The sequence below is a fragment of the Pseudophryne corroboree genome, chromosome 6 (assembly GCF_028390025.1).
Source record: "Pseudophryne corroboree isolate aPseCor3 chromosome 6, aPseCor3.hap2, whole genome shotgun sequence".
NCBI lineage: Eukaryota > Metazoa > Chordata > Amphibia > Anura > Myobatrachidae > Pseudophryne > Pseudophryne corroboree.
This window is the reverse complement of record NC_086449.1, coordinates 306,573,712-306,601,379: the sequence shown is the minus strand read 5'-3', so window position 1 is coordinate 306,601,379 and position 27,668 is coordinate 306,573,712. Positions and strand designations below refer to the sequence as shown.

Below are 27,668 nucleotides of genomic sequence, written 5' to 3'. Positions count from 1 at the left end.
GTCGGCATGTTAGAATATCGCCATTTTGTCCTGGTGGCCTGGCAGTGACTTACCTTTTCCTGATGGCTGCAGCGGCTTCCTTGTCCTGGCGGTCATGTGACCGTCACTTCTGGGTCAGTGCTGCTGTCTTCCAAAGTTGCAGTAAGTATTTATTCCCTTACCCCTAACCTTTCCTGTCAGCGCATAACCCTAACCTCTCCCTGTAGCCTAACCCTAACCTCTACCTGTAGCCTAACCCTAACCTCCCGTTGCACTTTAACCCTAACATCAACATTTCCCTAGTTGCCATTCTGAGAATGTGACATGTTGCATGTGGACATTTTAACAGTGTCGACATCATAACTGTCAACATTGTCACGTTTGCTATTGTCGACCTTTTTTTACTACATCACATTGCTTAGGATATGTAATTTTGTTCTTGTCAAATAATGTTGTTTTTCGTTTAGAGAGGAATATGTGTACAATCATGAGCCCTGTTATTTTATATTGCATTTCATGTAGGCATATTGGCGTAACAGTAATCTGTATTCCACACATGGCCTGGAGATTGAGAGCAAATTCCTTTCATATATTACTACAGAATATTAATATATATATATATATATATATATATATATATATATATATGTATATATGTGTGTGTGTGTTTTGAGCCTTTGCACTGTTTTATACTGTACTAATTGAAATATAGCAGCTCTTCCATGCAGAGTTGGCTCCAAACACCACACATACAGTACAATTACTTAGTGCTTATCTCTGGTGATTCCCCTGATGGACACTGCTGAGCTACCTGCTCACAGCTTGTATGGAGAATTTGTTTATGGCTCTGCAACTGTCTGCCCTTTCTGACACACTGTCCACTATGCAATATTGCCATAGTGCTGGATTCATAGATCAAAAAAGAAAATATTTAAAAATAATTTACTACTGTGTGGTAATGTAGGGTGGTCATAAGAGGGTGACAGAAAGATCAACAATAGATGTTTACAAGAGAAAGCCTTTAAAATGTAGCATTTGGGACCCAGTCAGGGCAGAGCATCTTGTCTAAGGTTACATATATGTAGTCATTTTATTGGTCCAACTAAGCATTGACTACCTGTCCGTATAAGCCAATGAGGTGTTTGAGTTGTCAAGTAATAATTTTTGAACCTTAGTGGGCCTGGGCACTGATTGCTCTGATAAGATTCAACATTAGTTTAGCCATAACACAGGTTTTGCATATAATTCCCCCAGCAAAAACCCCCCACAAATATGACAATGAAAAGTCATCAATAAATGTAAAGTGTGGGAAGGTAATTTTGTTTAACTATAACATCTATACATATAATACAATTTGTTGGGTTGTGTCTATACATAGCAATTTTTTTTTTTTAGAAAGATAATTCTAGGAACGGTTTATGAACTATGGAGTCCAAAAAAATAAATAATTGTAATTTTTGTGTCTTTGTCAGCCCTTTTTGGCATCACGCAAAAACTACTGGATGAATTTGTATTGCGTTTTAGATTGTACTACTGTGTTTGTAAAATTAGTTCAGCTGAGAAATAACAAACATCCACGCAAGCAAAGCAACAGGCAGATATATCAGTGGAAGAAGACGTCCAGTTGATGTGAGTGAACTAAACAAGTGTATGTCCAATGGGCATTGGGCCTTATTCTGCTTCAGTTGCAGTTCTACGATTGTAGCAGAACTGCAGCTGCTGAGAATCGTACAGCAAGAACCGCCCGGCATGTTAAAAGTCCGCCCAGAAGAGAACAAGCTGCCCACCAATGCGTTTGCAGTTCTGCGGTAATAGGCTTTTATGAAGATGTCGTTCTAAGGCCGGGTGCACACTAGAACAATATATTCACGATTTGTGAATATTGGAACGACAAATCATGATGATCGTTCAGTCTGTCCCATACGAGATCTTCTGGATGGCGATATATGCTTCACTGTGCAGTGTAATGAAAGACGAAACAAGGTATTTGTCCCGACCATCATCAAGATTGCCTGTCGCTCTAGTGCAGGAATGTTAAACTCACGGTCTGCAGGCCGCATGCGGCCCCTACTGCATCCTTTTGCGGCCCTCGGGCAGGAGTCCTTTTGCGGCCCAACCGCCTTGCTTGCAGCGAGGGCAGGAGAGCACAGCGCGCACCTCTCCTGCTCCTCAGTCCTGCTCCGGCAATGGCGCGGGCATCTTAAATCAGGCGCCAGTTCGTGAGCCACTCAGAGCTCTCCTACCCTCACACACAGCCAGGCAGCAGCGGTGGTGAGTACATTGGGGACATATGTTATCTGGCACTGTGGGGGCATATGTATATCTGACACTGTGGGGGCATATGTATATCTGGCACTGTGGGGGCATATGTGTATCTGGCACAGTGTGGGCATATGTGTATCTGGCACTGTGGTGGCATATGTGTATCTGGCACTGCACTACTGAGGGCATATTTGTATCTGGCCCCCATATGTGTATCACACACCCATTTTTTGGGCGACAATACCACTAAGAAATTTTTCCTACTTGAACCACTGCATTTAATGTTTTCTTCACAATACTTGACATCTCCTTGATTATACTTTATTGTCGGCTTTTCTAAAAAAAAAACTCTGAAAATTGCATATAAGTTTTTCTTTTTCTTGCGGCCCACACAAGACTTAGGGGAACATTTACTAAGCAGTGAAGTAACATCTATAATTTGCATACTATAAAATGATAAAGAGCTGCTGATTGGTTGATGGGGTATCTTGTCCACTGGCTCACTTCTCTGCTCTTATCACTGCTTAGTAAATGTCCCCCTTAGACCTTGATTATTCGGCCTACTTAGTATTTTGAGTTTGACATGCCTGCTCTAGTGTGTACCTGTCCTAAAGGTGTCACTTGAAGATGTGTATACTGGAAGAGAGTCTGACAGGGAGAGGTAGTGAACTCCACAGCAGTGGGGTGGCACGATTAATCTTGGAAAAAGTTGTCCTGTTACTGCCATATTAATTAGTTACGTTTGTCCCAGACAGTTTGTGTTATTGCAGGGCATTCACAAATGACATTTCAATATTTTTTCTTCTTCAGGTCACTTGATACTGTGCTTAGCAGTGCTGTACAAGGCCTATCTTTGGTGGATTCGCATCTTGTGGAGTTGGAAGGAGATACATTATGCCTGTATGGCTTGGGAGCTCTTGAATCTCTTGACAGAACGTGGAGTGTTCAGACAGCTGGCTCAGTCAACACCATCTCTTTCATGTTTATAAACTTTGAGAATATTGTACAAGTTCTGCTAAAAATAAGACTCAAGTTTCCCAATGTAACGGTAAGAGAGCGAAAACTGGAAGTCTACTCACTAAGTGGATTTTCTGCTATTTAGCTTTGCTTTATGTAACGATGGGTTAGATGTACAAAGTGACGGCTTTTGCATGCGGATTCTCACCAGTTTTGCCCCCGAAATTGGAGACAACCATCAGCTTGCAAAAGCCACAGCTTAGTACATAGTCTATATTCCATATTAAAAAGTCATTATTTTCTACTGTGGACATAGATTAATTGTGTGAGCAAAGGACACATATTGAAGGTGAATACAGAAATTTGTGCGGCTGCATGTAAAGACAGTGGGGTATAATTTAACAATAGTAAAGCTGCACCATCCTGACTTCGGCTGATATTATTGCTCATTATTATTGCTATTTCATTATTTTCTGTGAATTTATGCCATTTCTAGCCCTTACTGTATACTGCAATTCATGTAAAATTGTATAATCCTAATTGCTTTTCTCCCTTACAAAATTGCGGTGTCACTAATTTGCAGGGACCAAACTGTGTTTTTTTTTCTCTGACGTCCTAGTGGATGCTGGGCACTCCGTAAGGACCATGGGGAATAGACGGGCTCCGCAGGAGACTGGGCACTCTATAAGAAAGATTTGGTACTATCTGGTGTGCACTGGCTCCTCCCTCTATGCCCCTCCTCCAGACCTCAGTTAGATTTCTGTGCCCGGCCCGAGCTGGTTGCACACTAGGAGCTCTCCTGAGCTTCTAGAAAGAAAGTTTAAATAAGGTTTTTTATTTTACAGTGAGACATGCTGGCAACAGGCTCACTGCATCGAGGGACTAAGGGGAGAAGAAGCGAACCTACCTGCTTGCAGCTAGCTTGGGCTTCTTAGGCTACTGGACACCATTAGCTCCAGAGGGATCGACCGCAGGACCCGTCCTTGGTGTTCGTTCCCGGAGCCGCGCCGCCGTCCCCCTTACAGAGCCAGAAGCATGAAGATGGTCCGGAAAATCGGCGGCAGAAGACTTCAGTCTTCACCAAGGTAGCGCACAGCACTGCAGCTGTGCGCCATTGCTCCTCATACACACTTCACACTCCGGTCACTGAGGGTGCAGGGCGCTGGGGGGGGCCCTGAGCAGCAATAAAAACACCTTGGCTGGCAAAATAGCCACAATATATAGCCCCAGAGGCTATATATGTGGTAATTACCCCTGCCAGAATACAGAAAAAAGCGGGAGAAAAGTCCGCCGAAAAAGGGGCGGAGCCATCTCCCTCAGCACACCGGCGCCATTTTCTCTTCACAGTGTAGCTGGAAGACAGCTCCCCAGGCTCTCCCCTGTAGTTTTCAGGCTCCAAGGGTTAAAAAGAGAGGGGGGGCACTAAATTTAGGCGCAATATTGTTTATACAAGCAGCTATTGGGGAAAATTCACTCAGTGATAGTGTTTATCCCTACATTATATAGCGCTCCGGTGTGTGCTGGCATACTCTCTCTCTGTCTCCCCAAAGGGCTGTGTGGGGTCCTGTCCTCAGTCAGAGCATTCCCTGTGTGTGTGCGGTGTGTCCGTACGGCTGTGTCGACATGTTTGATGAGGAGGCTTATGTGGAGGCGGAGCAGATGCCGATAAATGAGATGTCGCCCCCTGTGGGCCGACACCAGAGTGGATGGATAGGTGGAAGGCATTAACCGACAGTGTCAACTCCTTACATAAAGGCTGGATGACGTAACAGCTATGGGACAGCCGGCTTTTCAGCCCGCGCCTGCCCAGGCGTCTCAAAGGCCATCAGGGGCTTAAAAACGCCCGCTCCCTCAGATGGCAGACACAGATGTCGACATGGAGTCTGACTCCAGTGTCGTCGAGGTTGAGACATATACACAATCCACTAGGAACATCCGTTACATGATCCCGGCAACAAAAAATGTGTTACACATTTCTGACATTAACCCAAGTACCACTAAAAACAAAAAAGGGTTTTATGTGTGGGGAGAAAAAGCAGGCAGTGTTTTGTTCCCCCATCAAATGAGTGAATGAGGTGTGAAAAAGCGTGGGTTCCCCCGATAAGAAACTGGTAATTTCTAAAAAGTTACTGATGGCGTACCCTTTCCCGTCAGAGGATAAGTTACGCTGGGAGATATCCCCTAGGGTGGATAAGGCGCTCACACGTTTGTAAAAGGTGGCACTGCCGTCTTAGGATACGGCCACTTTGAAGGTACCTGCTGATAAATAGCAGGAGGCTATCCTGAAGTCTGTATTTACACACTCAGGTACTAGACTGAGACCTGCAGATAGTGCTACTGCAGCGTGGTCTGTAACCCTTTCAAACAGGGATACTATTTTGCGAACATAAGACGTCGTCTTATATATGAGGGATGCACAGAGGGATATTTTGCCGGCTGGCATCCAGAATTATTGCACTGTCCATTCTGTCAGGAGGGTATTAGAGACCCGACACTGGACATGTGATGCTGACTTTAAAAGGCACATAGAGCCTTATAAGGGTGAGGAATTGTTTGGGGATGATCTCTGGGACCTCGTATCCACAGCAACAGCTGGGATGAAATTATTTTACCTCAGGTTTCCTCACAGCCTAAGAAAGCACTGTATTATCAGGTACAGTCCTTTCGGCTTCAGAAAAGCAAGCGGGTCAACGGCGCTTCCTTTCTGCACAGAGACGAGGGAAAAAGCTGCACCAGTCAGCCAGTTCCCAGAATCAAAATTCTTCCCCCGCTTCCTCTGAGTCCACCGCATGACGCGGGGGCTCCACAGGCGTAACCAGGTACGGTGGGGGGCCGCCTCAAAAATGTCAGCGATCAGTGGGCTCGCTCACAGGTGGATCCCTGGATCCTTTTCAAGTAGTATCTCAGGGGTACAAGCTGGAATTCGAGGCGTCTCCCCCCCGCCGTTTCCTCAAATCTGCCTTGCCGACAACTCCCTCAGGCAGGGAGGCTGTGCTAGAGGCAATTCACAAGCTGTATTCCCAGCGGGTGATAGTCAAGGTGCCCCTACTTCAACAAGGACGGGGTTACTATTCCACACTGGTTGTGGTACCGAAACCGGACGGTTCGGTGAGACCCATTTTAAATTTGAAATCCTTGAACACATACAAATTCAAGTTCAAGATGGAATCGCTCAGGGCGGTTATTGCAAGCCTGGAGGAGGGGGATTACATGGTATCCTTGGACATCAAGGATGCTTACCTACATGTCCCCATTTACCATCCTCACCAGGAGTACCTCAGATTTGTGGTACAGGATTGCCATTACCAATTCCAAACACTGCCGTTTGGACTGTCCACGGCACCGAGGGTTTTTACCAAGGCAATGGCAGAAATGATGATACTCCTTCGAAAAAAGGGAGTTTTAATTATCCCGTACTTGGACAATCTCCTTATAAAGGCGAGGTCCAAGGAGCAGTTGTTGGTCGGAGTAGCACTATCTCGGGAAGTGCTACAACAGCACGGATGGATTCTATACATTCCAAAGTCACAGCTGGTTCCTACCGCACGCCTACTGTCCCTGGGGATGGTTCTGGACACAGAACAGAAAAAAAGTGTTTCTCCTGCAGGAGAAAGCCAAGGAGCTGTCATCTCTAGTCAGAGACCTCCTGAAACCAAAACAGGTATCGGTGCATCACTGCACACGAGTCCTGGGAAAAATGATAGCTTCTTACGAAGCAAAATTCCATTCGACAGGTTCCATACAAGAACCTTTTAGTGGGACCTCTTGAACAAGTGGTCGGGATCGCATCTTCAGATGCATCTGCTGATAACCCTGTCTCCAAGGACCAGGGTATCTCTACTGTGGTGGCTGCAGAGTGCTCATCTTCAAGAGGGCCGCAGATTCGGCATACAGGACAGGGTCCTGGTAACCACGGATGCCAGCCTTCGAGGCTGGGGGGCAGTCACACAGGGAAGAAACTTCCAAGGACTTTGGTCAAGTCAGGAGTCGTCCCTACACATAAATATTCTGGAACTGAGGGCCATTTACAATGCCCTAAGTCTGGCAAGGCCTCTGCTTCAAAACCAGCCGGTACTGATCCAATCAGACAACATCACGGCAGTCGCCCATGTAAACCGACAGGGCGGCACAAGAAGCAGGATGGCGATGGCAGAAGCCACAAGGATTCTCCGATGGGCGGAAAATCACGTCTTAGCACTGTCAGCAGTGTTCATTCCGGGAGTGGACAACTGGGAAGCAGGCTTCCTCAGCAGACACTACCGACACCCGGGAGAGTGGGGACTTCATCCAGAAGTCTTCCAACTGTTGGTAAACCGTTGGGAAAGGCCACAGGTGGACATGATGGCGTCCCGCCTAAACAAAAAACTAGATATTGCGCCAGGTCAAGGGACCCTCAGGCAATAGCTGTGGACGCTCTAGTGACATCGTGGGTGTACCAGTCGGTTTATGTATTCCCTCCTCTGCCTCTCATACCAAGGGTACTGAGAATAATAAGAAAACGAGGAGGAAGAACGATACTCGTGGTTCCGGATGGGTCAAGAAGAGCTTGGTACCCAGAACTTACAGAGATAATATCAGAGGACCCATGGCCTCTACCGCTCAGACAGGATCTGCTACAGCAGGGGCCCTGTCTGTTCCAAGACTTACCGTGGCTGCGTTGGACGGCATGGCGGTTGAATTCCGGATCCTAAAGCAAAAGGGCATTCCGGAGGAAGTCATTCCTACGCTGATAAAAGCCAGGAAAGAAGTAACCGCAAACCATTATCACCGTATTTGGCGAAAATATGTTGCGTGGTGTGTGAGGCCAGGAAGGCCCCAACAGAGGAATTTCAGCTGGGTCGTTTTCTGCACTTCCTACAGTCGGGAGTGACTATGGACCTAAAATTGGGTTCCATTAAGGTCCAGATTTCGGCTCTGTCGATTTTCTTCCAGAAAGAACTGGCTTCACTGCCTGAAGTTCAGACTTTTGTAAAGGGAGTGCTACATATTCAGCCCCCTTTTGTGCCTCCTGTGGCACCGTGGGATCTCAACGTGGTGTTGAGTTTCCTGAAATCACATTGGTTTGAGCCACTTAAAACTGTGGATCTGAAATATCTCACGTGAAAAGTGGTCATGTTATTGGCCTTGGCTCCGGCCAGGCGTGTGTCAAAAATTGGCGGCTTTGTCATGTAAAAGCCCTTATCTGATTTTCCATATGGTTAGGGCAGAATTGAGGACTCGTCCCCAGTTTCTCCCTAAGGTGGTATCGGCTTTTCACTTGAACCAACCTATTGTAGTGCCTGCGGCTACTAGGGACTTGGAAGATTCCAAGTTACTGGACGTAGTCAGGGCCTTAAAAAATTATATTTCCAGGACGGCTGGAGTCAGGAAAACTGACTCGCTTCTTATCCTGTAGGCACCCAACAGAATAAGTGCTCCTGCTTCTAAGCAGACTATTGCTCGCTGAATTTGTAGCACAATTCAGCTGGAGCATTCTGCGGCTGGATTGCCGCATCCTAAATCAGTGAAAGCCCATTCCACGAGGAAGGGGGCTCATCTTGGGCAGCTGCCCGAGGGGTCTCGGCTTTACAACTTTGCCGAGCTGCAACTTGGTCAGGGGCAAACACGTTTGTTAAATTCTACAAATTTGATACCCTGGCTGAGGAGGACCTTGAGTTCTCTCATTCGGTGCTGCAGAGTCATCCGCACTCTCCCGCCCGTTTGGGAGCTTTGGTATAATCCCCATGGTCCTTACGGAGTTCCCAGCATCCACTAGGACGTCAGAGAAAATAAGATTTTACTCACCGGTAAATCTATTTCTCGTAGTCCGTAGTGGATGCTGGGCGCCCATCCCAAGTGCGGATTGTCTGCAATACTTGTATATAGTTATTGCCTAACTAAAGGGTTATTGTTGAGCCATCTGTTGAGAGGCTCTGTTATATTTCATACTGTTAACTGGGTATAGTATCACGAGTTATACGGTGTGATTGGTGTGGCTGGTATGGGTCTTACCCTGGATTCAAAATCCTTCCTTATTGTGTCAGCTCTTCCGGGCACAGTATCCTAACTGAGGTCTGGAGGAGGGGCATAGAGGGAGGAGCCAGTGCACACCAGATAGTACCAAATCTTTCTTATAGAGTGCCCAGTCTCCTGCGGAGCCCGTCTATTCCCCATGGTCCTTACGGAGTGCCCAGCATCCACTACGGACTACGAGAAATAGATTTACCGGTGAGTAAAATCTTATTTTTTTTAAATTAGGGTTTTTTGGTGTATTTTATTATATATATATATATATATATATATATACAGATGTGTTCTCACACATCTTTGCTGCAGTTGGACCAAATAGCCTATCTTGGCACGCCAGGTCACATGAGACGCAGCTAGAGTTGGTCATCTTTTTTGACGAACATGTGTCTTAGATGCAATGCAATGTGACTAGACTGCACCAGGAGACTGTGTTTATTATTTTGACATGCAACATTTGTATATCTGTGTGCGACTGCATCTTTGAATCTGCATATGAAGCACAATGATGTGGCTTTTTTCATGCCAAGTTCTGTTGTGCGTCATATACAGACACAGGGCAGTACAGACTGTGTAATGGTTAGCATTACTGCCTCACAACACTAAGGTCATGGGTTCGATTCCCACCATGTCCCTAACTGTGCGGAGTTTGTATATTCTCCCCGTACTTGTGTGGGTTTCCACCGGGTACTCCGGTTTCCTCCCACAATCCAAAAATATACTGGTAGGTTAATTGGCTTTCAACAAAAATGAACCTTAGTGTGAATGTGTGTGTGTACATGTGATAGGGTATATATAGTGTAAGCTCCACTGGGGCAGGGACTGATGTGAATGGCCAAATATTCTCTGTAAAGCGCTGTGGAATATGTGTGCGCTATATAAATAACTGGTAGTAGTAATAATAATAATAATAATAATAATAGATGCAGCATCGCTTGGAAAGTAATAAATTGGACAGTGAAAAAGTCCCAGCCAATCAGCTCCTAACTGCCATGTAACAGTCTGTGTTTGAAAAATGACAGTTATGAGCTGATTGGCTGGCACTTTTTCACTCTCCATTTTATCACTTTCCAAGCGATGACGCATCCAGCCCTCAGTCACACACAGATATGCAATGGTCACATATCAAATTAATCAGCACAGTCTCCTGGTGCACCCTAGTCTCATCTCATTGTGAGTAAGACACATTTTTGGCTTAAAAAGAGTTGCCTGGGACCTGTCAGATCACATGTACCGCTGCATGGCGTATTGGTGCTAGATGTATGGGGACACATCTATATAGACCCTATCTTTCTACAGCGGGATACATTGGTTTCCACAGGAAAAACAACTGGAGTGTAGAGATGGATCTTGATCCAGGCACCAACAGGCTAAAGCTTTAGACTGTCCCAGGATGCTTTGGGGCCTCCTCTATAACCCCTCCTCCAGGCACTCAGTTTCAAGTTGGTGCCTGCAGAAGCAGGTCACTTAACAGGGGGGCTGCACTGGGCAGCCCTGAAAAAGCTTTTAGAAGACTTCAAGGGCCACAGCACTTACATGTCAGGGTGACATCCTATGCTGCGGCTCCGTCCCTTCCCCAGCGGCGTCGCATACTCCTGCTGGCTCTGTTCCCGGGTACTTGCGACGGAGATGCTCCAGCTCTAGGCACATGGTTGCAGATGCTCTCCTGGTTAGCGTGGCTGCTACTGAAGGGAGGAGGTAAGAGGGACCCACAAGTTGGACCTGCCATTGAATCGCGTTCTGGTCGCAGTCTACGGAGACGGACTGCGATGCTGGCATGGACACTGTAACAGAGCAGGGACCCCACTATATTCACCAGGGCATAGGAGTACAGGTCGGATATATCAATATCCTCCCTCTTTATTAAGACTCCATAGTACCAGGTGATGAAGACCAGCATAGGGGAGAAGGCGCTTGACCTGTAGCCCCTTTCCCAGCTCCGGGCGCCATCTACTGCTGGTGTTCCCGCCCTGGAGCTGCTTCACACTCTCCCTCACTCCCTGACTGAGATGCTGGGCACTATCTTCTATGATTAGCTGCGACTGGTCTCCTGGACTGCATGGCAAGGTCTCCTCTGTAAATCCGCCTGTACATCAGCGCCGTGATTTTACAGACACTTAAGTATTGTACATGTCATTATTAATACAGCGTTAGTTAAGAACAAATGTACTTGTACCAGAATATATTGTACTGTGAGTATTCTGATATATACATCCGGTCTCGGACGGCGCATTGTTTTAGATATATATATATATATATATATATATATACACATACATACATACATACATACATACATACATACATACATACACTAGTCCAGTGCAGCTTTATTGTCTTACTAAAATAATTATCTGCATTGTCACTGTGACTGTGTTTGCCTGTATCTGCTGTGTGGATTTCACTTTCAGTGTATCCCAGCTATATCTATCTGTACCCTAAGGGACTAGGTGTGTCAGGGTCCATATATAGTGCTTCACCGTATTTCCCGTCAAGTGTATTCTACTGTGTACTGAGTCACATAATACCGGATTTTTCTCTATCGTCCTAGTGGATGCTGGGGTTCCTGAAAGGACCATGGGGAATAGCGGCTCCGCAGGAGACAGGGCACAAAAAGTAAAGCTTTAGGATCAGGTGGTGTGCACTGGCTCCTCCCCCTATGACCCTCCTCCAAGCCAGTTAGATACTGTGCCCGGACGAGCGTACATAATAAGGAAGGATTTTGAATCCCGGGTAAGACTCATACCAGCCACACCAATCACACTGTACAACCTGTGATCTGAACCCAGTTAACAGTATGATAACAGCGGAGCCTCTGAAAAGATGGCTCACAACAATAAAAACCCGATTTTTGTAACTATGTACAAGTATTGCAGATAATCCGCACTTGGGATGGGCGCCCAGCATCCACTACGGACTCCGAGAAATAGAATTATCGGTAAGTAAATTCTTATTTTCTCTATCGTCCTAGTGGATGCTGGGGTTCCTGAAAGGACCATGGGGATAATACCAAAGCTCCCAAACGGGCGGGAGAGTGCGGATGACTCTGCAGCACCGAATGAGAGAACTCCAGTTCCTCCTTAGCCAGGGTATCAAATTTGTAGGATTTTACAAACGTGTTTGCCCCTGACTAAATAACCGCTCGGCAAAGTTGTAAAAGCCGAGACCCCTCGGGCAGCCGCCCAAGATGAGCCCACCTTCCTTGTGGAATGGGCATTTACATATTTTGGCTGTGGCAGGCCTGCCACAGAATGTGCAAGCTGAATTGTATTACACATCCAACTAGCAATAGTCTGCTTAGAAGCAAAAGCACCCAGTTTGTTGGGTGCATACAGGATAACAGCAAGTCAGATTTCCTGACTCCAGCCGTCCTGGAAACATATATTTTCAGGGCCCTGACAACATCTAGCAACTTGGAGTCCTCCAAGTCCCTAGTAGGTGCAAGGCACCACAATAAGCTGGTTCAGGTGAAACACTGACACCACCTTAGGGAGAGAACTGGGGACGAGTCCGCAGCTCTGCCCTGTCCGAATGGACAAACAGATATGGGCTTTTTTGAGAAAAAACCACCAATTTGACACTCGCCTGGTCCAGGCCAGGGCCAAGATCATGGTCACTTTTCATGTGAGATGCTTCAAATCCACAGATTTGACTGGTTTTAAACCAATGTGATTTGAGGAATCCCAGAACTACGTTGAGATCCCACAGTGCCACTGGAGGCACAAAAGGGGGTTGTATATGCAATACTCCCTTGACAAAATTCTGGACTTCAGGAACTGAAGCCAATTCTTTCTGGAAGAAAATCGACAGGGCCGAAATTTGAACCTTAATGGACCCCAATTTGAGGCCCATAGACACTCCTGTTTTCAGGAAATGCAGGAAACGACCGAGTTGAAATTTCTTTGTGGGGTCTTCCTGGCCTCACACCACGCAACATATTTTCGCCACATGTGGTGATAATGTTGTGCGGTCACCTCCTTTCTGGCTTTGAACAGGGTAGGAATGACCTCTTCCGGAATGCCTTTTTCCCTTAGGATCCGGCGTTCCACCGCCATGCCGACAAACGCAGCTGCGGTAAGTCTTGGAACAGACATGGTACTTGCTGAAGCAAGTCCCTTCTTAGCGGCAGAGGCCATAAAACCTCTGTAAGCATCTCTTGAAGTTCCGGGTACCAAGTCCTTCTTGGCCAATCCGGAGCCATGAGTATAGTTCTTACTCCTCTACGTCTTATAATTCTCAGCACCTTAGGTATGAGAAGCAGAGGAGGGAACACATACACCGACTGGTACACCCACGGTGTTACCAGAACGTCCACAGCTATTGCCTGAGGGTCTCTTGACCTGGCGCAATACCTGTCCCGTTTTTTGTTCAGATGGGACGCCATCATCCACCTTTGGTATTTCCCAACGGTTTACAATCATGTGGAAAAAACTTCCCGATGAAGTTTCCACTCTCCCGGGTGGAGGTCGTGCCTGCTGAGGAAGTCTGCTTCCCAGTTTCCATTCCCGGGATGAAACACTGCTGACAGTGCTATCACATGATTTTCCGCCCAGCGAAAAGTCCTTGCAGTTTTTGACATTGCCCTCCTGCTTCTTGTGTCGCCCTGTCTGTTTACGTGGGCGACTGCCGTGATGTTTTTCCCACTGGATCAATACCGGCTGACCTTGAAGCAGAGGTCTTGCTAAGCTTAGAGTATTATAAATTTACCCTTAGCTCCAGTATATTTATGTGGAGAAAAGTCTCCAGACTTGATCACACTCCCTGGAAATTTTTTCCTTGTGTGACTGCTCCCCAGCCTCTCGGGCTGGGCTCCGTGGTCACCAGCATCCAATCCTGAATGCCAAATCTGCGGCCCTCTAGAAGATGGGCACTCTATAACCACCACAGGAGAGACACCCTTGTCCTTGGATATAGGGTTATCCGCTGATGCATCTGAAGATGCGATCCGGACCATTTGTCCAGCAGATCCCACTGAAAAGTTCTTGCGTGAAATCTGCCGAATGGAATTGCTTCGTAGGAAGCCACCATTTTTACCAGGACCCTTGTGCAATGATGCACTGTTTTTAGGAGGTTCCTGACTAGCTCGGATAACTCCCTGGCTTTCTCTTCCGGGAGAAACACCTTTTTCTGGACTGTGTCCAGAATCATCCCTAGGCACAGCAGACGTGTCGTCGGGATCAGCTGCGATTTTGGAATATTTAGAATCCACCCGTGCTGTTGTAGCAGTATCCGAGATAGTGCTACTCCGACCTCCAACTGTTCCCTGGACTATGCCCTTATCAGGAGATCGTCCAAGTAAGGGATAATTAAGACGCCTTTTCTTCGAAGAAGAATCATCATTTCGGCCATTACCTTGGTAAAGACCCAGGGTGCCGTGGACAATCCAAACGGCAGCGTCTAAAACTGATAGTGACAGTTCTGCACCACGAACCTGAGGTACCCTTAGTGAGAAAGGCAAATTTGGGACATAGAGGTAAGCATCCCTGATGTCCCCGGACACTATATAGTCCCCTTCTTCCTGGTTCGTTATCACTGCTCTGAGTGACTCCATCTTGATTTGAACCTTTGTAAGTGTTCAAAAATTTTTTTAGAATAAGTCTCACCTAGCCTTCTGGCTTCAGTACCACCATATAGTGTGGAATAATACCCCTTTTCCTTGTAGTAGGAGGGGTAATTTAATTATCACCTGCTGGGAATACAGCTTGTGAAATTTTTTCCCATACTGCCTCCTTGTCGGAGGGAGACCTTGGTAAAGCAGACTTCAGGAGCCTGCGAAGAGGAAACGTCTCTACATTCCAATCTGTACCCCTGGGATACTACTTGTAGGATCCAGGGGTCCTGTACGGTCTCAGCGCCATGCTGAGAACTTGTCAGAAGCGGTGGAGCGCTTCTGTTCCTGGGAATGGGCTGCCTGCTGCAGTCTTCTTCCCTTTCCTCTATCCCTGGGCAGATATGATCTTATAGGGACGAAAAGACTGAGGTTGAAAAGACGGTGTCTTTTTCTGCAGAGATGTGACTTAGGGTAAAAACGGTGGATTTTCCAGCAGTTGCCGTGGCCACCAGGTCCGATGGACCGACCCCAAAAAACTCCTCTTCCTTTATACGGCAATACACCTTTTTGCCGTTTGGAATCTGCATCACCTGACCACTGTCGTGTCCATAACATCTTCTGGCAGATATGGACATCGCATTTACTCTTGATGCCAGAGTGCAAATATCCCTCTGTGCATCTCGCATATATAGAAATGCATCCTTTAAATGCTCTATAGTCAATAAAATACTGTCCCTGTCAAGGGTATCAATATTTTTAGTCAGGGAATCCGACCAAGCCACCCCAGCTCTGCACATCCAGGCTGAGGCGATCGCTGGTCGCAGTATAACACCAGTATGTGTGTATATACTTTTTATGATATTTTCCAGCCTCCTGTCAGCTGGTCCTTGAGGACGGCCCTATCTATAGACGGTACCGCCACTTGTTTTGATAAGCGTGTGAGCGCCTTATCCACCCTAAGGGGTGTTTCCCAACGCGCCCTAACTTCTGGCGGGAAAGGGTATACCGCCCATAATTTTCTATCGGGGGGAACCCACGCATCATCACACACTTTATTTAATTTATCTGATTCAGGAAAAACTACTGTAGTTTTTTCACATCCCACATAATACCCTCTTTTGTGGTACTTGTAGTATCAGAAATATGTAACACCTCCTTCATTGCCTTTAACGTGTGGCCCTAATAAGGAATACGTTTGTTTATTCACCGTCGACACTGGATTCAGTGTCCCTGTCTGTGTCTGTGTCGACCGACTAAAGTAAACGGGCGTTTTAAAACCCCTGACGGTGTTTTTTGAGACGTCTGGACCGGTACTAATTGTTTGTCGGCCGTCTCATGTCGTCAACCGACCTTGCAGCGTGTTGACATTGTCACGTAATTTCCATAAATAAGCCATCCATTCCGGTGTCGACTCCCTAGAGAGTGACATCACCATTACAGGCAATTGCTCCGCCTCCTCACCAACATCGTCCTCATACATGTCGACACACACGTACCGACACACAGCACACACACAGGGAATGCTCTGATAGAGGACAGGACCCACTAGCCCTTTGGAGAGACAGAGGGAGAGTTTGCCAGCACACACCAAAAACGCTATAATTATATAGGGACAACCTTATATAAGTGTTTTCCCTTATAGCATCTGTTTTATATATTTCTAACGCCAAATTAGTGCCCCCCCTCTCTGTTTTAACCCTGTTTCTGTAGTGCAGTGCAGGGGAGAGCCTGGGAGCCTTCCCTCCAGCTTTTCTGTGAGGGAAAATGGCGCTGTGTGCTGAGGAGATAGGCCCCGCCCCTTTTTCGGCGGCCTCGTCTCCCGCTTTTAACGGATTCTGGCAGGGGTTAAATATCTCCATATAGCCTCCGGAGGCTATATGTGAGGTATTTTTAGCCAAAATAGGTTTTCATTTGCCTCCCAGGGCGCCCCCCTCCCAGCGCCCTGCACCCTCAGTGACTGCCGTGTGAAGTGTGCTGAGAGGAAAATGGCGCACAGCTGCAGTGCTGTGTGCTACCTTTAGAAGACTGAGGAGTCTTCTGCCGCCGATTCTGGACCTCTTCTTACTTCAGCATCTGCAAGGGGGCCGGCGGCAAGGCTTCGGTGACCATCCAGGCTGTACCTGTGATCGTCCCTCTGGAGCTGATGTCCAGTAGCCAAGAAGCCAATCCATCCTGCACGCAGGTGAGTTCACTTCTTCTCCCCTAAGTCCCTCGTTGCAGTGATCCTGTTGCCAGCAGGACTCACTGTAAAATAAAAAACCTAAGCTAAACTTTTCTAAGCAGCTCTTTAGGAGAGCCACCTAGATTGCACCCTTCTCGGCCGGGCACAAAAATCTAACTGGCTTGGAGGAGGGTCATAGGGGGAGGAGCCAGTGCACACCACCTGATCCTAAAGCTTTACTTTTTGTGCCCTGTCTCCTGCGGAGCCGCTATTCCCCATGGTCCTTTCAGGAACCCCAGCATCCACTACGGACTCCGAGAAATAGAATTATCGGTAAGTAAATTCTTATTATTTGCTGGCTCTGTGTATGCAGTCACATAGTACCGGATTTAGACGCTGGTGTTGTGTACTGTGTAAGCTGTCACATACTAGGGGATTTATTCGCTGGTATTGTACTCTGTCTGGCTGCATCGTACTCGTACGCGCTGTGGTTACATTCACTTAAACACAAAGGGCGGGAAATCCACGGATGCTCCTGTATCATGCAGCGCATTTATTATTATTATTACATTTTATTTATAGGGCGCCACAAGTGTTTCGCAGCGCCGTACAAAGGACAGTACAGGGAGACAAAACTTAGCATAACAGTAAATAAATAACAAAAATGGAGTGCAGGTAACAAAGAGCAACACAGTTCTCAAAACATAATACAGCTTAGATGTAAGTAGCGAAGGAGTAATCATTGTACTACTTGGGGCTGGCGGCCATAGATAGAGATGAGCCTTTACCAGCAGGAGAGAAAGCAGGTAAAGATGGTCGCTGAGTGAAATGTGTCAAGAAGAGGGTTTAGACAAGAGGAAAGAGGGCCCTGCTCTGAAGAGCTAACAATCTAGTGGGGAGGGGCAACAGACAGATGACATGAGGTGCAAGCAAGCAGGTAGAAGCCTGATGGTGGTATGCGAGCAAAGCAGAGATGTCCAAGGCATGGGGCAGGGGGATGGAGGAGCAGCCTAAGGACTAGGTTATGCGCCAGGGATTTGCCTGAGGGGGAAGCTTTGTATGACTGTCTGTGTACTGTGTGCCATACATCTCCCAGTCAGTCCGCAGCTCCTGTAACCAATCAGGAGCCACCTTGGACGGAGTTCTCAACTATGCTCAATACGCTTGTGACACGCCTTACGCCCGCTATGGGACCTCTTGTGCCATTATAACCACATATTCTCCCTATGGTAAGTCTGCCTTGGGCGGATAATTTGTCTACCCAGTTACAGCAATTGAATCAATATTTGGTTAGACATAAACCTACCCCAATTCACTCTCGTGTCAAGGGGTCATCTAAGCGGACTAATTCCTCCTCACAATCCACTAATCTCTCGGAAGATTCTTCTGATGAGGATGGGGAGTATACTGACCCGTCAGACTCAGATACAGCTGCTTCTGACGAGAAATCTACTATTCAGGTTGATGTCCCTGATTTAGTGGTTGCTATTAAGCAGATCCTACAGATCACTGATGATGATGAGGATTCCACTACAGTTTCTAAGAAACCTGGTAAGTTTAAACATCAGAAGGTTACTAAAACATTATCGCATTCTGACCATTTAGTAGACATACGTCAAGAACTCTGGTCTTCACCAGGAAAGAAATTCTCCCTATCTAAAGAGATGGTAGCTCGTTATCCTCTCCCCTCTGAGTTGTGTAACAAGTGGGAAAATTCACAGCCAGTGGATTCCCATGTCACTTGTCTCGTGTCATCTACTCTGCCTGTCACCACTGTCCCCTCATTGGAGGAACCGACAGAGAAGTGTGTGGAGGGATGCCTTAAGTCTATTTACTTCCCTACAGGTGCTGTGCATAGACCCACTATAGCAGCCTCTTGGGCTGCAGAAAGAATTGAAGCATGGGTTCAGGCATTAGAGGAAGAGCCTCAGGATATATCTGACATTGCCAGACAGTGCCTGTCTCACATTACCACCGCCGCCTGTTACATTCAGGAGGTGTCCTCTGAGGCAGGTGTGTTAGCGGCCAAGGCATTGAAAACATCCATCCTGGCTTGCCGTATTCTGTGGTTGAGGTCGTGGAAGGTGGACCTGGACTCCAAAAAGACCTTGGAGGTTCTCCCTTTTAAGGGAGACATCCTATTTGGGGAAGATCTCAATAAGATTGTGACTGACTTATCGGCTACTAAGACTGCATTTCTCCTGAATACTAATCCTTCTGCACAGAAGACAAAAGGTACCACTTTTCGCTCCTTTCAGCCTCAAAGGAAAGCAAAAAGATCAGGCATTCCCAAGACAGTCTCGTGCTCCCAAAACCATCAAGCCCAAGGCAAAACAATTCTGGGCCGCCCGTCAGCCTGCTTCTAAACACAACAAGCCTGCTGCATGACAGGACGGGCCTCCCCAAGGGGTACCACGGGGTGGGAGGCTGACTTCTGCGATTCACCCAGGTCTGGTTAAAGACCACTTCAGACGCATGGGTGCGAGACGTTGTCTCTCATGGGTACGCAGTCTCTTTCAAGAGACGTCCCCCTCGCCAGTTCTGCACAACGGTTATCCCTTCGGATCCGTTGAAGGCACAAGCTCTTCATCTGGTTGTGCCGGTACCTCTGTCCCAGAGGGGCGGATGATACTACTCGACCCTGTTTCTAGTCCCGAAACCCAATGGGTCTTTCCAGCCTAACTCAACCTCAAATCACTAAACAAGTTCTTGAGAGTGTCCAAGTTCCGTATGGAAACACTGCGCTCAATTGTACTGGCCATTGAACCCGGAGATTATATGGTATCCCTGGATATACAAGATATACCTGCATATACCTATTGCCATATTGCATCACAATATCTGCGGTTTGCTTTTGTCAACCTTCACTATCAATTCCAGGCTCTGCCGTTTGGACTGGCCACGGCCCCTCGGATCTTCACCAAGGTTATGGCCGTGATGACGGCTCATCTCCGTCGCCATGGAGTCAGGATCCTGCCGTATCTAGACGACTTGCTGATTCTGGCGAACTCCCACGATGTCCTCCTCAGTCATCTACAACTGACGATAGACTTCCTACAAGCCCACAGGTGGCTCATCAACTATTAAGAAGTCCCTGCTCGGAGAATGGTGCACCTGGGGGCACTGCTGGATACACACAGTCAACGGCTGTTTCTGTCTCCAGAGAAAGTCCAGAAACTTCAGGACAGGATCAGATACCTCCTCTCTCGCCCAAGAGTGTCGATACACTCGGCGATGCAAGTACTAGGCCTCATGGTGTCGGCGTTCGACATGGTAGAGTACGCTCAATTTTGGCTAACTCGAAATTACTTCACATGTAATGAAAGATTCTACCTCCAGGTTAGAGGCACGGCGATGGGGACGGCTTGTGCCCCAACATATGCCGGCCTCTACCTGGGGTGGTGGGAGAGGGAATTCCTCTTTCATGAGAGGAATGAGGTCTATACCGATCACATCCTCATATATTTGAGATACATCGATGATGTTCTAATTGTATGGGATGGGGATCAAGAACAGTTGAAACAACTCATCTCAATTCTTAACACCAATGATTTGAACCTAAAACTCACCGGTGAAATGAGTCAACATAAAGTGAATTTTCTAGATCTGACCATCATGATAGAAGAGGATGGATCAATAACGACGGACATGTTTAGGAAAGAGACTGCGACAAACAGTATTTTACATTATAGCAGCTCACACTTACCAGCAACCTTGAGGGCGATCCCAAAAGGGGAGTTATTACGCACCAAAAGAAATTGTTCCAACAGATACAATTTTCGAGAAAGAGAACAACAATTATGTGACAGACTGAAACAGAGAGGATACAGCAATCGGATTATCAAAACAGCTAGACGTGAGGTGAAATCATATACAAGAGAATCTCTACTTACACCCAAAATTAAGGTTCAAAAGGAAGAACCAGTCAGATTCATAGGAGCTTTCAGTAATAAATGGCGTGAAATCAATTCTATACTATAAAAGCATTGGTCAGTCCTCCATACTGATATTGATTTGAAAGAAATCTTGCCCAGAAAAGTAGAAATAAGCTGGAGAAAATCCCAAAATTTAAAGGATATTTTGACACAGAGTCACCTACCTTCTCTGAAGAAACCTAAATACTATAAAAAAAGGCTCTTTCTGTTGTAGACAGTGTAAAGCCTGTCAACACATGATACCTAGATCAGAATATTTTGACAAATATGGGAAGAAATGGAAAATTGACGAATACATTGATTGCACAACCACAGGAGTGGTATATCAACTAATCTGTCCCTGTAACAAAATCTACATCGGCAAAACAATCAGACCACTGAAAGTGAGATTATTGGAACATCTATGTAGCATAAGAAATGCCAAACAAGACAGGGACAGATTCAAATCACTAACTCCAGTCGCAAATCATTTCTTATCCCATCATGAAGGTAATCCTAAAGGATTACAAGCCTTTGGCATGAAACACATACAGACTGATATCAGAGGAGGAGATGTCGATAAATATCTTTTATAATTTGAAACCAAAATGATATTTCTCATGGACAGTCAATATCCAAAGGGATTAAACGAGAATAATAGTTACCTACCTTTTCTTTAATTTTCCCATGATCAATTTCTCTATAAAATTGGGTTAGTTACCTACCTTTTCTCTGATTTTCCCATGATTAATTTCTCCATAAACTCGGGATATGAATAGGATTGACATCTGAATAGAAATAACCTTGATCTTCTCGTAATTTTATATATATGTCTTATATATGGTATCCACTCATTTCAGGACAATAGATGGACCCTATTGATTCATGCTGTGTGCACGTATGTGTGTGTGTATGTGTGTGCACACATACATATATGCATATATGATGTGGCCCTTAATGGCGGATGTACTACTTATACTGCGGTTCATGATATTGAATTATGTAAGGACCGGAGTTAAAGTAACTGTACGATGGACATGTTACATGCCCAAAATCTTGAACTAAATATAATGTAATGATATGAGTGTCATACATAGGTGGAGATGGGGGTTAATATGAGAAAATAAAATTACTTATTTATCTTTTTATATAGTATTTTTTTTAAATATATTTTTTCTCCCATATTTCTTCCATATATACTTTTCTTCTCTTTCTATTATTCTTTTTGGCACTTCTTCACTTTTATTTCACGTAGTTGTTTTTGGTTAATTCACATTAATAAGTTTAAACACAGATTGCAGTTATAGGAGTCCTGAGAATATACAAGGAACAACAATATACACTGAACTATTGTTACTGGTTCATTTACCATTATATTTTTTCACTTCACTATATAATACAAACACACTATTTATTATTTGGCAACAACCACAATTTATTACACAGAACACTGTTATCATTAACACACACATTCACAATCACTTTATTAATAATTTTTAATAATCTTAATATGTCACTTTTATACCACACAAGGTCACGATACTTATTTTATTTTTATTTTTATTTTCATTATCAAATTATTTATAAAAAAAAATATATATATATATATATTATCTACTGACTCATTCTTTAATAGGTTTAGCTTGAATTAACCCAATCAAATTCATTGTGCAGAATTCCAATAACATATATATGGTCCTTTTTGTTCAATGACCTACCATATATGAATACACTATTAGATTGAGAAATATCGGGGGGCATAATAGATTCAGATTTTAGTCTATTATAAAATCAGCATAAAACTTTGGAACTGATTATGAATCCGCTATTACATCTACATCCGAGACAGAATGGATGGAAATGCATATAAAATATAGATTTACGGCATCTCAGAGAATAAGATACCTTGAGAGAACTACATTTCCCTGGAACGCCAATATACCACACTATTGGTTGTGGAAATCCGGTGACTGCCTGAGTACTAGAGATAAGGATTCTATTGGACATAAAAATCACGTGATCGGCGAAGAATAGAAACTACATTTCCCGGCAGTCCCAGCGAATGTGAAAAGATATAGCGCATTGGTCGAGACGTACAGATGATCTGTATATGTGTCCTTATTGGCTGTTCTCAATTTTAAATACATATCAAGCGGGGCAATCTGGTTCGCCCTGACGAAGCCTGTTTGTGAAACGTGCACGCCGGCGTTTCTGTGCAAACGGGCTCACTGTTAAAATGATATAATCAAAATATATATATGATAATTGAATAAGAATAGTGTGTGTATGGAAATAGGATAAGAACAGGAGTAGATAGTAGGAAGCGGAGATCCTCCAATTCAGTTGAAGGGAAATATAGTAATTAGCAATAGTAAGAAATATCAGTAATGTGAAGCCAAGATACAAGGAGAGTACAGGTTTAGATGTTACTCGGATAGTGAATTGTACAGCCGACTCAGCATAAATACTAGAATATGAAACTGTAACTGAATGCAATCGTTTCCAGTTTAGTTACAATTTAATATACAAACTCAGTCATTAGCACAGCCGATTTGACATTGAATATGATTCACAAGGGTGTGTTTTCCTATGCGGCCGCAGTGTATTAGTGGGGAGCAGCTGGGAGGGCTGTCTTGATACGGAATGTAATATGTGAGAAACTGCTTCCCTAATACAGCCACAGTGTATCGATAGGAATTTAGAGGGAGACTGAATAAATCACACCGTGAATAGATATAGGCAGTATCTCGATTATCCATGATAATTTAAAATATTGGAACAAATCACATGAGATGTTTATACCAATATGAACTGTACAGCCGACTGAGCACAGATATTAGAACATGAAACTGTAACTGAATGCAACTATTTTCAGTATAGTTACATTTCAATATAACAACCCAGTCATTGATACAGCTGACTTGACACAGAATATGACTCATAAAGGTGTGTTCCCTAATGCAGCTACAATGTATCAGTAAGAAGCTGCTGGGAGGGCTGTCTTGATAAGGAATATAACATGTGAGAAACTGTCTTCTAAATACAGCCACAGTGTACTAATAGGAATTCAGGGGAACAAATTACATGAGATACCTATACTAACAGTACACACCCATCCCTGTGTATTATAAGTCCCATTTGAATAAACATTTTTTTCATTTTAATTTTGGAATGAAGTGCAAGGGATATTTATATTGAGAGTATACACTCACTCCTGTACACTATAGCTTCAACTGAATGATATTTTCTTTATTATCATAATTGAAATAAACGGAATCCACGATTACTACCCTTGGAATTGGAGGAACCCTGATTACACTTTAAAAATTAAAAAAATAATCATCCCAGTGTGTTCAATGTCCATATTGAAATAATCTATGGGTGAATGACAGACATAATGATTATATATATGATGACACACATGACAGGTCTGTATGATTAGACATGGTGTCTATGATGTAATTTTATACATACTTCCATACCACTGTTGATCAATAGTGGGACTCACAGATACATTTAAAGAACCTGTATACTAGACGTGATGCATGTTTACCTTTTTGTGTGAATATATCATTGTCAGCAGGTCATACATAAAAGAGTCCATATACAAGACGTAAAGCAGGATTATAATGTGGGCTGCATATTAATAAAGATACATAGACAGTATCCACTATCTGCTATGTCTAAAACGACACTGTATAACTTGAACCTCTGTCTGAATCACAGATATGGTATGGAAAAGTGAATAACACCATAGTTAGCAGACTTGGCTTTGTGTGGGATATAATAATAATTTCTCTATCGTCCTAAGTGGATGCTGGGGTTCCTGAAAGGACCATGGGGAATAGCGGCTCCGCAGGAGACAGGGCACAAAAAAGTAAAGCTTTACTAGGTCAGGTGGTGTGCACTGGCTCCTCCCCCTATGACCCTCCTCCAGACTCCAGTTAGATTTTGTGCCCGAACGAGAAGGGTGCAATCTAGGTGGCTCTCCTAAAGAGCTGCTTAGAGAAAGTTTAGTTTAGGTTTTTTTCTTTACAGTGAGTCCTGCTGGCAACAGGATCACTGCAACGTGGGACTTAGGGGGAAAGTAGTAAACTCACCTGCATGCAGAGTGGATTTGCTGCTTGGCTACTGGACACCATTAGCTCCAGAGGGATCGAACACAGGCCCAGCCGTGGAGTCCGGTCCCGGAGCCGCGCCGCCGACCCCCTTGCAGATGCTGAAGCGTGAAGAGGTCCGGAAACCGGCGGCTGAAGACTCCTCAGTCTTCATAAGGTAGCGCACAGCACTGCAGCTGTGCGCCATTTTCCTCTCAGCACACTTCACTGGGCAGTCACTGAGGGTGCAGAGCGCTGGGGGGGGGCGCTCTGAGAGGCAAATATAAACCTTATACAAGGCTAAAAATACCTCACATATAGCCCATAGGGGCTATATGGAGATATTTAACCCCTGCCTGACTGGAAAAATAGCGGGAGAAGAACCCGCCGAAAAAGGGGCGGGGCCTATCTCCTCAGCACACGGCGCCATTTTCTGTCACAGCTCCGCTGGTCAGAACGGCTCCCAGGTCTCTCCCCTGCACTGCACTACAGAAACAGGGTAAAACAGAGAGGGGGGGCACATTAATGGCTATATATATATATATTAAAGCAGCTATAAGGGAGCACTTAATATAAGGATATCCCTTGTATATATAGCGCTTTGTGGTGTGTGCTGGCAGACTCTCCCTCTGTCTCCCCAAAAGGGCTAGTGGGTCCTGTCTTCATTAGAGCATTCCCTGTGAGTTTGCGGTGTGTGTCGGTACGTGGTGTCGACATGTATGAGGACGATATTGGTGTGGAGGCGGAGCAATTGCCAAATATGCAGATGTCACCCCCCAGGGGGTCGACACCAGAATGGATGCCTTTATTTGTGGAATTACGTGATGGTTTATCTTCCCTTAAACAGTCAGTTGAGGACATGAGGCGGCCGGACAATCAATTAATGCCTGTCCAGGCGCCTCAAACACCGTCAGGGGCTGTAAAACGCCCTTTGCCTCAGTCGGTCGACACAGACCCAGACACGGGCACTGATTCCAGTGACGACGGTAGAAATTCAAACGTATTTTCCAGTAGGGCCACACGTTATATGATTTTGGCAATGAAGGAGACGTTACATTTAGCTGATACTACAGATACCGTAAAACAGGGTATTATGTATGGTGTGAAAAAACTACAAACAGTTTTTCCTGAATCAGAAGAATTAAATGACGTGTGTGATGAAGCGTGGGTTGCTCCTGATAAAAAGTTGATAATTTCAAAAAAGTTATTGGCATTATACCCTTTCCCGCCAGAGGTTAGGGCGCGCTGGGAAACACCCCCTAAGGTGGACAAGGCGCTCACACGCTTATCCAAACAAGTGGCGTTACCCTCTCCTGAGACGGCCGCACTTAAGGATCCATCAGATAGAAAGATGGAAGTTATTCAAAAGAATATATACACACATGCAGGTGTTATACTACGACCAGCTATAGCAACTGCCTGGATGTGCAGTGCTGGAGTAGTTTGGTCAGAATCCCTGATTGAAAATATTGATACCCTAGATAGGGACAATGTTTTACTGTCGTTAGAACAAATAAAGGATGCATTTATCTATATGCGTGATGCACAGAGGGATATTTGCACACTGGCATCTCGGGTGAGTGCTATGTCCATTTCAGCCAGAAGAGCCTTATGGACACGACAGTGGACAGGCGATGCGGATTCAAAACGTCACATGGAGGTTTTGCCGTATAAAGGGGAGGAGTTATTTGGAGTTGGTCTATCAGACTTGGTGGCCACGGCTACTGCCGGGAAATCCACTTTTTTACCTCAAGTCACTCCCCAACAGAGAAAGGCACCGACCTTTCAACCGCAGCCTTTTCGCTCCTACAAAAATAAGAGAGCAAAGGGCTTGTCGTACCTGCCACGAGGCAGAGGAAGAGGGAAGAGACACCAACACAGCTCCTTCCCAGGAACAGAAGCCCTCCCCGGCTCCTGCAAAAACCTCAGCATGACGCTGGGGCCTCTCAAGCGGACTCGGGGACAGTGGGGGGCCGTCTCAAAAATTACAGCGCGCAGTGGGCTCACTCGCAGGTAGACCCCTGGATCCTGCAGATAATATCTCAGGGGTACAGGTTGGAATTAGAGACGGATCCTCCTCATCGTTTCCTGAAGTCTGCCTTACCAACCGTCTCTTCCGAAAGGGAGAGGGTGTTGGAAGCCATTCACAAGCTGTACGCTCAGCAGGTGATAGTCAAAGTACCCCTATTACAACAAGGAAAGGGGTATTATTCCACTCTATTTGTGGTACCGAAGCCGGATGGCTCGGTAAGGCCTATTCTAAATCTGAAGTCCTTGAACCTCTACATAAAAAAGTTCAAGTTCAAGATGGAGTCACTCAGAGCAGTGATAGCGAACCTGGAAGAAGGGGACTTTATGGTATCCTTGGACATCAAGGATGCGTATCTACACGTTCCGATTTACCCCGCACACCAGGGGTACCTCAGGTTCATTGTTCAAAACTGTCACTATCAGTTTCAGACGCTGCCGTTCGGATTGTCCACGGCGCCTCGGGTCTTTACCAAGGTAATGGCCGAGATGATGATTCTTCTTCGAAGAAAAGGCGTATTAGTTATCCCATACTTGGACGATCTCCTAATAAGGGCAAGGTCCAGAGAACAGCTGGAGACAGCTTTAGCACTATCTCAAGAGGTGCTAAGACAACACGGGTGGATTCTGAATATTCCAAAATCCCATTTAATCCCGACAACTCGTCTGCTGTTCCTAGGAATGATTCTGGACACGGTTCAGAAAAAGGTTTT

The 27,668-nt window shown here is 45.4% G+C and overlaps 1 protein-coding gene across 8 annotated transcripts in view; it reads left to right on the top strand.

Moving 5' to 3' along the window:
- Positions 1 to 27,668, top strand: part of LRRC49 (leucine rich repeat containing 49) — a 394,882-nt gene that overhangs the window by 315,290 nt on the left and 51,924 nt on the right. For all 8 annotated transcript variants that reach the window (XR_010179247.1, XM_063926210.1, XM_063926208.1 and 5 more), the window contains one exon: positions 3,052 to 3,289. Coding sequence is in view for 7 of the 8 variants with exons in the window: in XM_063926210.1 (XP_063782280.1) it covers positions 3,052 to 3,289 (238 nt within the window). In the remaining variant the exon portion in view is untranslated. The remainder of the gene's footprint in view (positions 1 to 3,051; positions 3,290 to 27,668) is intronic.